Below are 14,294 nucleotides of genomic sequence, written 5' to 3'. Positions count from 1 at the left end.
CAGCTCTCCAAACAGTTTCGCGATCTCGACGACATGGGGTATAGTTTTTTTTCTATTGCATTTTCTGCGCTCTTATCTTTATCACTTGATTGCATTTCAGGCGGATCCTGCACCACCTGAACCGTCTCCAAAAAACATCCATGGCATCGGTGGAAGCATGACAGCCGGAACCGTATGACACGCGGCACTTTTCGTGTTCGTGCGCTGGGCCTGCACTATTGGGAGGGTGGCACAAAAAACAGCACTAATGCGTAGGCCCCACTGTAACGGAAAAATTAACAAGTGATCGCTACGGACTTGTGACATGTGTACAGTACGGTGTGCCAATAGAGAAGGCAGAAGATACATATATATACGATACAATGTATCGGATACATATATATATACGAAGGAAAGAATACATTTGGCTGTTCCACGCTCGATCGCAAGGCACTCGCCTTTGACAACAGCTTTTCTTCCGTACATGCGTGCACGTGCCCGCAAGTGTGGAACCGTGTGCTGTAAATTACTCTTCTGGCGCGAGGCGGCGCCCAATTTTAGATCTGGCGTACAGTACTGAAGAGCAGAAACGATTGGTCAGAGCCCACTGTACACAATAAACGCAGGACGGACGGAAGCATAAAACGAGGCGCCAGTGCTGTATTCCAGTCGCCAGTCGCATTACTGTATCAATGCATTTACCACGCGTTTTGCCGCACACCCGCTCCTGTTTTGCTCCCCGGATCACACCTTCATCTCAAAAGAGACGACAGTAGGAAAAACCTCCGCTTGGCCAAAATTGACTTTACGTCTCTGTACCTCGCATAACTACTTCTTGGTCAACATCTATTAGAAGAGTGCGTCATCACTGTCCATTTGTCCTCACCCAACCACCTCATGATACGCTTCCCAGGTTGCTCGTACTGCATGCATGACCCCTATCCTAAATGCCTGTACATTTAGCTTGCCCTTGACAGATGACCTCCCTCTTATCGTGAAAAGAGGACAGTCCAACCTATTGTTAAGCTACTTTGAATTTCAACACATCACAGACAGTAGCCCTCTTTAATATGTCAAATAGCTGTACAACGCTTACAAACACCCCGTTCCTACCATTTTCACTCAATACATTGTAACAATTTCCACCACACTTGCTCCCTCGTCGTGCCCACTGCCCGTCTCCTGGGGCCCCCCGCGGGGGACGGGTTGTAGGGAACGCAAATCCTCCCCGGCAGCTATGTCTCGTTTGTTCTCCATTTGTAAATTTCCTTCGCTCTGGGGGTGTTATAAGCCCGCAAACAGGGCCCACGACTTGATGTGTTTAGTAAGTGCGGACATCTTTTGCTCAACTCACCCTCAACCGTGCATCTTCGATCCCAGCACCCCATCTTCTCCTCGCAGTTCAATCCCTTGCTCTTGCTCTCCACGACATGTACAAGAGTCGCCAATCATCCACGAAACGGCCCCGTCCGCATCAAAGAACGCGACCTGCCGGGGCAAGCGCCCCGGCGAAAAATGAGAGGCCCGTGTGCAACGAGTGCCACCGTTCGTTTTCAAAGAAGGCCAACCTTATGGCCCACCTTCGAGTACGTACCCCATCCATCTAACCCGCAATACTGAACATGCTGATGTTCTTTCAAAAACATATCTCCGCGTGACGTTCCTTTATTTTTTTGGTGCTGACGGGTCACCAACTCTTTGGTGAACTCTTTGCATTTTGTTCGCAAAGATTCATACGGGGGACAAGAGATACCACTGCACCCTTTGTGGCCATGACGTAAGTACACACTCTCAATTCACTTCTCCTTTACCCCAACTACGCTTCGTAATCTCCTTGAACTAACCGCGATACCAACTTGATTTACAGTTTGTGTGGAAGAGCAGTCTGAACTATCATGCTAGAAAAAAACACAGCGACCACGAAATAGTGTTCATTCCTGGACCGGTGACGACGCTCGCGGCTATTAAGAAGAAGACTGCGGAGATATGTGACGCCCCCTCGGATTCGGATATTCAAATCCAACCAGCAGTGGATCAAGAGGCATCCGAAAGGAATAGTGTCGACAAAAATGAGGAAGAAGCGGGGCAACTTTGCGAGATCCCACACGCGACAGCAAGCTACCCGCTGGGAGGTGATCAGGATATAACCCACAGCTCAAACTTCGGAGACGAGAGACCTCATGGCTCGAGGTCTCTTGACTCATATGTGAGCCCGCATTGCGATCCCATTCCAAGTGAGACGCAGACCTGCGGACTGGGCCCTGACATTCAGAACATTGAAGGACGTTTCTACGGGAAGTGCGCCAGTGGGGAATGCGATCTTACAGGCAATCCCCATGAAGACAGGGAAGACCTGGTTGTGGCAGGCCTCAATCCGACTGAAGAAGAGGAGTGGAGCCTCTCTAAGTCGTCTCTTGATGTGCAATGTGAATCTACCAGCGGAGAGGCAGTGGAGGTGCTGCCGGTGGACAGAAACTCGTTGGCCTACTTGATGCATCCAGTCGATCAGAATATCGACTCACAGCTAGACGGCTTTCGAGAGTTGGCTTCGTCAGACTTCCTTACACAATGTTTTTGAAATCTCGTCCGTTCCCGAGCAAAGTCCACGCTCTGCCACGGAAGGTTTTGGATAAAGCCGTAGTAAATAGCTGATGGCAAAGCGCCGCTGCTTCAATAAACTGTCAGACATTTCGGGAGCACAAAATTTGAAGCGCGTTATATTGCCCCCCCACCAATCGTTGGCCTCGCGATACCCTTCCTTGTCCTCTCATAGCAAATGCATCAAAGAGTAGCCCAGAAAACTTCTGGATCCAAAAATTCTGTCTCAAGATCTATTTCCAAGGACGAGAAGCATCTTATCAACCCTATCGCTGTTTGTCTCCTGAGATCCCTAAGTGATTCTCGATCATACCACCACAGTTCAGTGTGCTGAGTCTCAAACGGACCGCAGAAGGTTTGAAATCACGAGCGCTTCGACCTTCGCCGCCCTGGTGCAGCATTTTGGGCCGCCGTTCTTCACGGCTTCACGCTGACATGCCCAAACTCACAAGGACCGGTCTCGTAGCCGGGGTAGATTCGAGCACTGGTGCCACCAAGCTGGAACTGATAGACCTCAATACCGGGGTTGTAGTTGCCCAAGCTAGACGCCAACATCCAGCGACTACCCCTCCAGAGAGTGAGCAAGATCCCCGTGCATGGTGGAATGCGCTACTTGGCTGCTTCGAAGAACTTCAACATCATCTTCCTGATGTGAAAGCCGTGTCGATCTCGGGACAGCAGCACGGCTTTGTGGCCCTTGATGGGAACAATGATCCAGTCCGGCCAGCGAAACTTTGGAACGATACAACCTCAGCGCCCCAAAGCAGGGCGATGATCGAAAAGCTCGGCCCCGCGGCGTGGGCTTCTGCTGTCGGCTCGTTGCTGACACCCGCTTTCACAATCACGTCGTGCCTCGTCGCAGGCTTTGCTGACGCGTCGGGGCACTTTCTTCCGCTTTTCTGCACACTCAACGCTACTAAGGTCACAGAGTCGATCCGGCGACTCTTAGGCGTCAGCTATGAACGACTTGACGACTTTCTAGCAACGTGATAGAGGCAACTGCATCCTCCGAAAGTAAGGTGACTTTTTCATTGATCAAAGAGCACATGAGCGACTTGCTGTACAAGCTAAGCAGCATGAAGTTCCTTGAACCGGCGGAGGGAGAGGAGGCCGTAATGGCTAAAACTAATGCCGTGCGAGATGAGTTGACGGCCGCATTCCGCGATGTGGAGGATCTTGCCTAACTGTCTTACACGCACCCTATTGATTGATTACACCTATTTTCGGCGGAAGACTCTAGAAGCATCCACCCAGGCTAGCTCAGTAACGCTTAGTAAACTTTTGTATCCTATCCCGTGGAAGTTTTTAGTCGTCGCAGGGGTACTGAATTCATTTAGATCGAGGTGAGGTGTCTCTGACGCTTTCACAAACAGGAGGGAAACTGAAAGTTGCTCTATTTTTGACATGAGCACAACAGTGCAAAAAAAGTGTACGGTGCGGCAGTTTCCTTTGTCTTCGTGATGTTGCGGTGTTCTCCCGCTTGACTGATCATACTTTGACGATATGTACAGTACGGCAGTTCAAAATTCTCGAGACAGTATAGCGACACTCGAATATAGTTGACTCTTTCAAGGCATTTTACAGTTCCACTCTCGCTAGCAGTGTTCCCTTCACAAGTCCGTAGCGATCACTTGTTAATTTTTACGTTAATGCGTCCACACCGTGCCTGTCGACTATTAATCTCCCTTGCGATGCCAGTCGTCCCTCCTTGGCAGTGAACGCACCCCAGCTCGCGCCGTGAGAAAAGCTCCAGGGCGAGCCGACAGATGTGCGTATTGTCGTGCGTGTGGACGTCCACATTCGTGGCAAAGCGCCGATCGCACAACAATAGCGCCACTGGTGATCCGTTCAGAAGCATACTGTGTACTGTAGCTGGGGAGCAAGTTATACTGGAGTGTGCGCACCCCCAAGAAAGCTCGAAGGATACTGTGTACTGTCGCTGGCGAGCAAGTTATACTGCAGTCATACTGGAGTGTGCGCACCCCCAAGAAAGCTCGAAGCAGATGTGTGAAGTGATAGAAGTACGATACGCCAATAGAGAAGGCAGAAGATGTATATACGAAGGAAAGAATACATTTGGCTGTTCCACGCTCGATCGCAAAGCCACTCGCCGTTGGCAACAGCTTTTCTTCGGTACGTGCGTGCACGTGCCCGCAAGTGTGGAACCGTGTGCTGTAAATTACTCTTCTGGCGCGAGGCGGCGCCCAATTTTAGATCTGGCGTACAGTACTGAAGAGCAGAAACGATTGGTCAGAGCCCACTGTACACACTAGACGCAGGACGGACGGAAGCATAAAACAAGGCGCCAGTGCTGTATTCCAGTCGCCAGTCGCATTACTGTATCAATGCATTTATTGATACAGTAAACGCGTTTTGCCGGGTTCTCCCTGGTTGTAAAAGACCCGGAGCAAAACAGGAGCGGGTGTGCGGCAAAACGCGTGGTAAATGCATTGATAATGCGACTGGCGACTGGAATACAGCACTGGCGCCTCGTTTTATGCTTCCGTCCGTCCTGCGTCTAGTGTGTACAGTGGGCTCTGACCAATCGTTTCTGCTCTTCAGTACTGTACGCCAGATCTAAAATTGGGCGCCGCCTCGCGCCAGAAGAGTAATTTACAGCACACGGTTCCACACTTGCGGGCACGTGCACGCACGTACCGAAGAAAAGCTGTTGCCAACGGCGAGTGGCTTTGCGATCGAGCGTGGAACAGCCAAATGTATTCTTTCCTTCGTATATATATATGTATCCGATACATTGTATCGTATATATATGTATCTTCTGCCTTCTCTATTGGCACACCGCGTTTTGCCGCACACCCGCTCCTGTTTTGCTCCCCGGATCACACCTTCGTCTCAAAAGAGACAACAGTAGGAAAAACCTCCGCTTGGCCAAAATTGACTTTACGTCTCTGTACTTCGCATAACTACAGTACTTCTTGGTCAATGGATGTCCTCACCCAACCTCCTCATGATACGCTTCCCAGGTTGCTCGTACTGCATGTATGACCCCTATCCTAAATGCCTGTACATTTAGCTTGCCCTTGACAGATGACTTCCCTCTTACCGAGAAAGAGGACAGTCCAACCTATTGTTAAGCTACTTTGAATTTCAACACATCACAGACAGTAGCCCTCTTTAATATGTCAAATAGCTGTACAACGCTTACAAACACCCCGTTCCTACCATTTTCACACTGTACATTATAACAATTTCCACCACACTTGCTCCCTCGCCGTCCCCACTGCCCGTCTCCTGGGAGCCCCACGCGGGGGACGGGTTGTAGGGAACGCAAATCCTCCCCGGCAACCATGTCTCGTTTGTTCTCCATTTGTAAATTTCCTTCGCTCTGGGGGTGTTATAAGCCCGCAAACAGGGCCCACGACTTGATGTGTTTAGTAAGTGCGGACATCTTTTGCTCAACTCACCCTCAACCGTGCATCTTCGATCCCAGCACCCCATCTTCTCCTCGCAGTTAAATTCCTTGCTCTTGCTCTCCGCAACATGTACAAGAGTCGCCAATCATCCACGAAACGGCCCCGTCCGCATCACAGAACGCGACCTGCCGGGGCAAGCGCCCCGGCGAAAAATGAGAGGCCCGTGTGCAACGAGTGCCACCGTTCCTTTTCAAAGAAGGCCAACCTTATGGCCCACCTTCGAGTACGTACCCCATCCATCTAACCCGCAATACTGAACATGCTGATGTTCTTTCAAAAACATATCTCCGCGTGACGTTCCTTTATTTTTTTGGTGCTGACGGGTCACCAACTCTTTGGTGAATTCTTTGCATTTTGTTCGCAAAGATTCATACGGGGGACAAGAGATACCACTGCACCCTTTGTGGTCATGACGTAAGTACATACTCTCAATTCACTTCTCCTTTACCCCAACTACGCTTCGTAATCTCCTTGAACTAACCGCGATACCAACTTGATTTACAGTTTGTGTGGAAGAGCAGTCTGAACTATCATGCTAGAAAAAAACACAGCGACCACGAAATAGTGTTCATTCCTGGACCGGTGACGACGCTCGCGGCTATTAAGAAGAAGACTGCGGAGATATGTGACGCCCCCTCGGATTCGGATATTCAAATCCAACCAGCAGTGGATCAAGAGGCATCCGAAAGGAATAGTGTCGACAAAAATGAGGAAGAAGCGGGGCAACTTTGCGAGATCCCACACGCGACAGCAAGCTACCCGCTGGGAGGTGATCAGGATATAACCCACAGCTCAAACTTCGGAGACGAGAGACCTCATGGCTCGAGGTCTCTTGACTCATATGTGAGCCCGCATTGCGATCCCATTCCAAGTGAGACGCAGACCTGCGGACTGGGCCCTGACATTCAGAACATTGAAGGACGTTTCTACGGGAAGTGCGCCAGTGGGGAATGCGATCTTACAGGCAATCCCCATGAAGACAGGGAAGACCTGGTTGTGGCAAGCCTCAATCCGACTGAAGAAGAGGAGTGGAGCCTCTCTAAGTCGTCTCTTGATGTGCAATGTGAATCTACCAGCGGAGAGGCAGTGGAGGTGCTGCCGGTGGACAGAAACTCGTTGGCCTACTTGATGCATCCAGTCGATCAGAATATCGACTCACAGCTAGACGGCTTTCGAGAGTTGGCTTCGTCAGACTTCCTTACACAATGTTTTTGAAATCTCGTCCGTTCCCGAGCAAAGTCCACGCTCTGCCACGGAAGGTTTTGGATAAAGCCGTAGTAAATAGCTGATGGCAAAGCGCCGCTGCTTCAATAAACTGTCAGACATTTCGGGAGCACAAAATTTGAAGCGCGTTCAATTGCCCCCCCACCAATCGTTGGCCTCGCGATACCCTTCCTTGTCCTCTCATAGCAAGTGCATCAAAGAGTAGCCCAGAAAACTTCTGGATCCAAAAATTCTGTCTCAAGATCTATTTCCAAGGACGAGAAGCATCTTATCAACCCTATCGCTGTTTGTCTCCTGAGATCCCTAAGTGATTCTTGATCATACCACAACAGTTCAGTGTGCTGAGTCTCAAACGGACCGCAGAAGGTTTGAAATCACGAGCGCTTCGACCTCGCCGCCCTGGTGCAGCATTTTGGGCCGCCGTTCTTCACGGCTTCACGCTGACATGCCCAACCTCACAAGGACCGGTCTCGTTGCCGGGGTAGATTCGAGCACTGGTGCCACCAAGCTGGAACTGATAGACCTCAATACCGGGGTTGTAGTTGCCCAAGCTAGACGCCAACATCCGGCGACTACCCCTCCAGAGAGTGAGCAAGATCCCCGTGCATGGTGGAATGCGCTACTTGGCTGCTTCGAAGAACTTCAACATCATCTTCCTGATGTGAAAGCCGTGTCGATCTCGGGACAGCAGCACGGCTTTGTGGCCCTTGATGGGAACAATGATCCAGTCCGGCCAGCGAAACTTTGGAACGATACAACCTCAGCGCCCCAAAGCAGGGCGATGATCGAAAAGCTCGGCCCCGCGACGTGGGCTTCTGCTGTCGGCTCGTTGCCGGCGCCCGCTTTCACAGTCACGAAACTTGCGTGGCTAGCGGCAAATGAACCCCATTCACTACTCCGTGTTCGACGAGTAGGACTCCCCCATGACTATTTGAATCTTAGGCTTACCGGTCGCTGGGGAACCGACAGAGGCGATGCGTCGGGCACTGGCTACTGGTCTGCACAGTCGGGGGAGTACTTGACAGATCTGATCGAAGCCGCAGGGGTATCTCCCGACATGATCGAGTTTCCCGAGGTTCTCGGTCCATTCGAGGTTGTTGGAAACGTAGTTGCTCCCGAGCTGCTCGCTCTCGGGCTCAGTTCTGATGTCGTCGCTGGGCCGGGCAGTGGTGACAACATGTGTGCGGCCCTCGGGCTTGGACTGCGTGCCGGTGACGTGGTCGTTTCCCTCGGAACATCAGGAACGGCGTATGCCGTATCTGATACTGGAACCAATGATGAACTGGGCCTCGTCGCAGGCTTTGCTGACGCGACGGGGCACTTTCTTCCGCTTGTCTGCACACTCAACGCTACTAAGGTCACAGAGTCGATCCGGCGACTCTTAGGCGTCAGCTTTGAACGACTTGACGAGTTGGCATTGTCAGCGCCTCAGGGTGCGAATGGACTCACCCTGGTCCCGTACTTCGATGGCGAGCGGACCCCAAATCGTCCTGATGCGACGGGAGCACTCGTGGGTTTGCGCACTTCGGTGGAACGCGCAGATATGGCGCGAGCCGCCTTCGAGGGCGTCACTTGCGGCCTTCTCGATGGTGTCGATGCCCTGATCGCAAACGGCGTCACCGCTGACGGTCGTTTCTTCTTGATCGGTGGTGGTTCGAAGTCTAAGGCATTCGCTGCCATATTTGCTTCACTTGCGGAACGCGACATCCTACGGCCCGCCAGTGACGAAACCGTTGCGCGAGGTGCTGCTGTCCAGGCTGCGTGTGTCCTGACCGGTCACGAGCCGTCACGCTTTACGCGTTTGTGGAGATTGGACGAAAGCCGATTGGTTTCCCCCTCTCTGGTCCAAGGTGAGGCGGCGTCAGTCGTGCGTGAGCGCTATCGAACCGAAGCGTCAATGCGTTGACCGAGGTGTCTTCCGCTCACCGAATCCACGCATCGGCAAAGCTTCTCGTGGATCCTCTGATGCAGGATGTAGATTTTATGTTACGCCATCGTACATATCTGCATACATGAGCAATATTAGGGAGGACCAGCCGGTGAACTGGCGACCCGATTTTCCGGATCCATCATCATCAGGTGAATAGTTCTCCCACAACTGACCTGTCTCCGAATAAACTTTGAATGCATTTTGAAGAACCGACTGCTGCAGATCCTCTAGTATCTTCGCCGCTCGTTCTTTGTATGGGCCGTCTTCTATAGAGTACTTCGTCCTCAATGCCGCAAGTGTGAGGAAATTGAAGGGCATCCACACTGAGCCTGTCCAGTAGTCATCTCCTTTACGATGCCATTCGTCTTTCCTTGAAAGTGAGCGTACGCCTGCTCGTGCCCTGAGAAGTCCTGGGTCCTCTAGAGCGTCCAAAATCGCACCAAGCCGCAGATCTGTGGGTTCTAGTAAGCCCAGCGCCAATGGCAAAATGGTTACGTAACCTTCGTGGCAAACCTTTTCGGATCCGTCATAGTCGCATAGCAACAGATCTTCGCGACTCTGATTGTCGTTTGGTTGAGAGCCATGCAAATCTATCAAGGATTTGCGCAAATGATTATGCTCTTCCCAAAATCTCGTCGCGTTATTTCCAGCTCGTTCCGACAACTTTGCGAGGGCCCCCGAAGCCCAAGTCATCCAGCAGTGTAGGTCGACATGTCTCTCGTCCACGCTTGGCACTTCTGCCCGTGGATAGTCATCAAGCCCAGAGGCTAGCGTCAGTGGGTATCCTTCAGGAGCCTTGGTTTCGGCAGACCTACCGCGCCATCGGAAAGAGTTCGGCTCCCGTCCTGATTGAGTCCTTTTTAGCCAGGAGTAGTATTGGACCACCTGCTTGAGCATGTCCCTTGAGAAATCGGAGAAGCGATTCTCCTGCTTTCTGTGGTCTTGGCGCTTGTTCGATGTGGAGAAACTGGCATCCGAGCCTTGCTGACGTGATTCACCCCCGGTAGGGTAAAGGGACGCGAGCACACGGAGTGGCATGAGAATGGTGGGAGGATTGGCGACCTTCGGATTTTGAATCATGAGGTGCTGCACGTGTTCCGGAAACCGGCTTCTTGCCTCTAGTCCAAGAATTTGTTCTCTGGGAATCCATCCAGTAGCCTGAATGGCCCCCATCCATGATTCCATGCATTCACGGCTCAGATTCTCATCCCAACGCTGCACAACAAGCTGGTGGAAGCCCTCATCCCATAAGAAACCTCTTGGAAACAACGCGCGAGATGGGGTGGCGGTTAGTAGGCCTACTGCGTCCAGGAATTGTAAGACCTCCTGTCCCGTTGGGTTCCTTCTCTGCTCTTGAGCTACAGAACTTCCGTAGAAGAACCCAATTCCACCAAGCAGATTTGACAGAGCTGCTTTCGCAAAAGCTTGTTCATCTACCGAGACGTTTTTCGCACCAAGCTCAAACACCCGATCAAATTTGGCATCGAAACGCTTCCGGCTTGCTTCAAGTAGATTCTGCAGGCCTTCATGACCCAAATCTTTTGTGAGAATACTGTCGACTTCTTCGGCTGTTCTCCCATCGGAGCGAGCAAACGCCACGTCTATTTGGAACGGTGCTTCGACAAGCCTCTGTACGAGCACACCCTGACCGTCTCTTTGCACCGCATCCTTGATTACATAGAGAGAAGATGATTGGTCATTGTGATCAGCTGCACGAGACTTCTGTAGCAGACGATCAAGGACCTTTTCAACGGCCCAAGCAAGTTTTGGATCCGATGGTAGCGAGGCAACATGGAAAGTATCAACGGGCAAACGCTTCATCTCTGGGATATCGCCCCTTGCGCGCAGAAACGCCCGAGACCCGGATGCACTATTTGCTCTGGAGACTGTCAATGAGGTAGGAACCTCGCTAGCTACATCAGAAACAGATCCGAACTCCGGCTCCTTGACTAAAACCTTGTATCTTCCACCAACACTCTCTGCAATGCCTTCAAGGACGACATCTCCTTCGATTCCCTCTCGTGAGACATGCATATCGCTACCAAGGCCCACCGTTCCCCACAGGGGTGCGTCCTCCATATTAACCGTGTTAATCTCCTTATCAATGTCATCAGGACCTGCAGTGGCGTAAAAGACGAGTGAGATGGGCTCAGTTGGCCGGCTTGAGTCGATAGGCACGGCCGTAACGCGGATCGCCCAGGCATCTTCCTGATTCGGATGATGTTGGAAGTGAGTAGTGATGTTGATATTTAGATCCTTGTCGACAATATGCTGGTCTCCAAAGTATCGACCGTCATGCCGCGACCACGAGAAAGATGATATTTTGTCGTGGTTGTCAGTGGCGAGATGTCGTATGGACAGCGACGAAGCCGGATGGTACATAAAACCAAGAAGCGGTGAATGAGGAACAGCAGCTCGGGCAGAAATTAATGCCTGCGGACGAAACGTGCCCCATCGCGGCGACGGGGTAGCCTGACAGAAAACGGGGAAGAGACAAACCAGAAACACCAAGAGTATCAAGTTTCGTACATCTTGGCACATCACCGATCGACTGCGCATGTTGGGAATTGACATTCATCATCAGCCTCTCGGCGAGGACGACGGCTGCTAGTGACAGAAAGGTGCAAGTGGGTGACGGGGCGCGCTTACGTGCAACTTTATCGTATCGTGTTCATTCCTGTGGGAAGAAGAATGGTGGGACGCATTGATGGCACCACCACGGGATCCACAAGCCAGACGGCACGGGCCTTCAAGCCCAATCCGTGAGGGCCTCATATTTTATGTCAAATTTTGAGACTGGAGAGCCTGAAAGGTGCCATAGAACGCAATCTTGGGACAGAAACATGAAGTATGTATATCGATATCCAAAGGCGGATTTCAGTATCGCAACGAATCGCAGTGTTCAGAGCTTGGCGCTGCGGGCTCGTAACTCAGCTTCCCTCACGAGAAGCTCGCTTTATTACTTCACCTTGAAGTTATCAACAAGATATGGCGACATCGCCTTGTCGTCCTCTTATACATTTATCATCTGGGTATGCCAGATATCGACGACCTGCCATGCGCGCAGTATGCTGGCAGTACGCTGATCGCGTCTCCTTCAAGATCATTCTTTCTACTAATTTTTAGTCTCTCTGTTGCCGGTCAATGGGCTGTTCCTACTCGTCGAACTCTTTCTCAAAATCCTGCTCATCTACAAGTACAGTTTTCCATCCATCTGGGTCGCGCACAGCTGTGATTTTAGTGCCAATACCGGGAACTGGACCCGGTTTCCTGGCCACCTCGATGCCGTTTTCTTCAAATCTTTTAGCTGCCTCGTAAACATCTGGCGTGCTCACCGCAATCTGCGCGTATCCATCGCCGCTTGTGTATTCATTTTCACCGTGGTTGTAAGTAAGTTCAAGGACTGTTGAGTCACTCTCCTCAGCAAAGCCCATGAAAGCCAGGGTGTAGTTGTATTGTTCATTTTCTCTCTTTCGCAAAAGGCGCATACCCATCGCCTCGTAAAACTTGATCGTTGCGTCTAAGTCACGCACTCGAAGCATCACTTGGCACATGGGATCTCTCTGCTTCCTCTGGATGACTTCAAATTTGTACCCCGTTGGATCTTGCACGAATGCGATCACGGTCGAGCCACCTGCATACAAAAAGTCGACGTGGTTTTTCTAGTTAGCGGCCGTTGCGAATACAGCTCGCGGACAAAAAAAAAAAAAAACCAATCGCATGGTATTCTCCTCTGTATACTACATGATGAACAGACTCGGCTCAACTTACCTTTGACCGGTCCCACCTCCCTGCATACCTTGAAGCCTGCCTCACGTACTCTCTCGACAACAGCACTGGCGTCCTCGACGGCAACACCAAAGTGCCCGAAGCCTGTGCCGATATCATATGAGTCAACACCGTAGTTGTAGGTCAATTCCAGACTGAAATACTCGCCCTTCTGCTCCGGTCCATAGCCAAAGAAAGCGTTTGAGTATTTCTCAGAAGGCACGTCGCGATAGCGAAGCCTTTTCATGCCAAGGGCCTCGAGAAACTTGGATGTCGCCTCCAAGTCTCCGACGCGGTAGACGGCGTGAAGCATCTTCTGTGACATGGTGAGAAAAGATCGTTGGGCGTGGCGGTGCACGGGGCGAGGAGAGATTAACGGCTGCCTTGCGATATGGACTCGACGGGAGATACTTCCGATACCAGTACCGATGAAGCTTGGTGTTGTTGCGGACGTTTGATGAGACCGGTAAGCCTTCATCGCTGCAGCTCCCTTGTCGTTGTGCATTTTTATGAATTGGGTATTTTTATCGTGCAGTGCCAAAATGGGTGTGGATACTGTGCTATTGGAATGAGCTCGTTCTCAAGTAGCGGCATAATTGGTCTGCAAATCATCATCTCAACAAAAAAAATATACTGTACAGAATATTCGGCCGTATCCTTCGTGCCTCGCCGGACTTCGTTCGATACCGGATCCCAATACGACTTATCCAAAGAACACTTTCCGCCTGGCGTCTCTCCCATGCACCGCCTTTGCCCAGACGTGAGCAACTCAGAACCTCGAGTGCACCCAGCTTCCTTCCACAGGCGCAACTCTTGCTGAAGGATTCGACAACTACAGTAAGATACCTCAGCAAAGGTACCGTATTCCTCACTGCCTCTTCTGGCGTCAGACATTGTACCTCCCTCTCGGCTTCAGCAAGAGCTCACGAAAAATGTCAACACAAACATTGTTGCATCACCTAGCAAGAGACCTATTACAACACGCACCAAGCGTCTGCAGCGTTTACACGACTGGCACCAATGCGAACCTGCCAATCCGCTTCCTCTTGGCGTTGCGCACTGCGTCGAAACCCAACCGTTCGTAGGAGCACCCGCCCCGCATGCCTTTCACTTAATACTATACACATAGACCGCCCTCACGCCCGCCCCCTCACGACGGCGTCTGCAGCATGACGGCCGCGGCGGCCTTCTCCGCGTGCGGTCTCCTTCCGCCGCCCTTCAGCACGGGCAGTGTGCGCGGGGCTCTGCGGGGCACGTGATCCGCACTTGCGACGAACGCCATGGCGGGCAGCTGCAAGTCTTGCGAAGGGGCGTCCCTTCCCGCCGCGAGCGGGGGGGGTCCGGCCGCGGTGAGCCGCCCA

General features: G+C 51.7%; 3 protein-coding genes; 1 reads left to right on the top strand and 2 right to left on the bottom strand.

Moving 5' to 3' along the window:
* Positions 1-7,680: 7,680 nt before the first annotated feature.
* On the top strand, positions 7,681-9,141 carry CHC_T00009225001 (Xylulose Kinase). The gene has a single exon (XM_005710052.1). The coding sequence runs from the start codon at positions 7,681-7,683 to the stop codon at positions 9,139-9,141; it is 1,461 nt and encodes a 486-aa protein (XP_005710109.1).
* Positions 9,142-9,216: 75 nt separating this feature from the next.
* On the bottom strand, positions 9,217-11,739 carry CHC_T00009379001 (alpha-glucosidase). XM_005710051.1 is given in 2 exon segments: positions 9,217-11,706; positions 11,707-11,739. The coding sequence occupies 1 exon segment, from the start codon at positions 11,704-11,706 to the stop codon at positions 9,217-9,219; it is 2,490 nt and encodes an 829-aa protein (XP_005710108.1). The 5' UTR covers positions 11,707-11,739.
* A 349-nt stretch (positions 11,740-12,088) lies between these two features.
* CHC_T00009567001 (Putative glyoxalase) lies at positions 12,089-13,438 on the bottom strand. XM_005710050.1 is given in 3 exon segments: positions 12,089-12,320; positions 12,321-12,799; positions 12,937-13,438. 2 exon segments carry the CDS (start codon positions 13,436-13,438, stop codon positions 12,321-12,323), a joined length of 981 nt encoding a protein of 326 aa, XP_005710107.1. The 3' UTR covers positions 12,089-12,320.
* Between the last annotated feature and the right edge of the window lie 856 nt (positions 13,439-14,294).

The sequence above is a fragment of the Chondrus crispus genome, genomic scaffold (genome assembly GCF_000350225.1).
Source record: "Chondrus crispus Stackhouse genomic scaffold, scaffold_522, whole genome shotgun sequence".
Classification (NCBI taxonomy): Eukaryota; Rhodophyta; class Florideophyceae; order Gigartinales; family Gigartinaceae; genus Chondrus; species Chondrus crispus.
Note: the sequence above shows the minus strand (reverse complement) of the source record. Positions and strands in the feature narration are given on the sequence as shown.

Bases quoted from the DNA above. Each gene is read 5' to 3' on its own strand.
- CHC_T00009379001 (XM_005710051.1), bottom strand. From the start codon at position 11,706: ATGTGCCAAGATGTACGAAACTTGATACTCTTGGTGTTTCTGGTTTGT.
- CHC_T00009225001 (XM_005710052.1), top strand. From the start codon at position 7,681: ATGCCCAACCTCACAAGGACCGGTCTCGTTGCCGGGGTAGATTCGAGC.
- CHC_T00009567001 (XM_005710050.1), bottom strand. From the start codon at position 13,438: ATGCACAACGACAAGGGAGCTGCAGCGATGAAGGCTTACCGGTCTCAT. The intron at 12,800-12,936 runs GTAAGTTGAGCC...TTTTGTATGCAG, and splicing joins GGAGGTGGGACCGGTCAAAG to GTGGCTCGACCGTGATCGCA.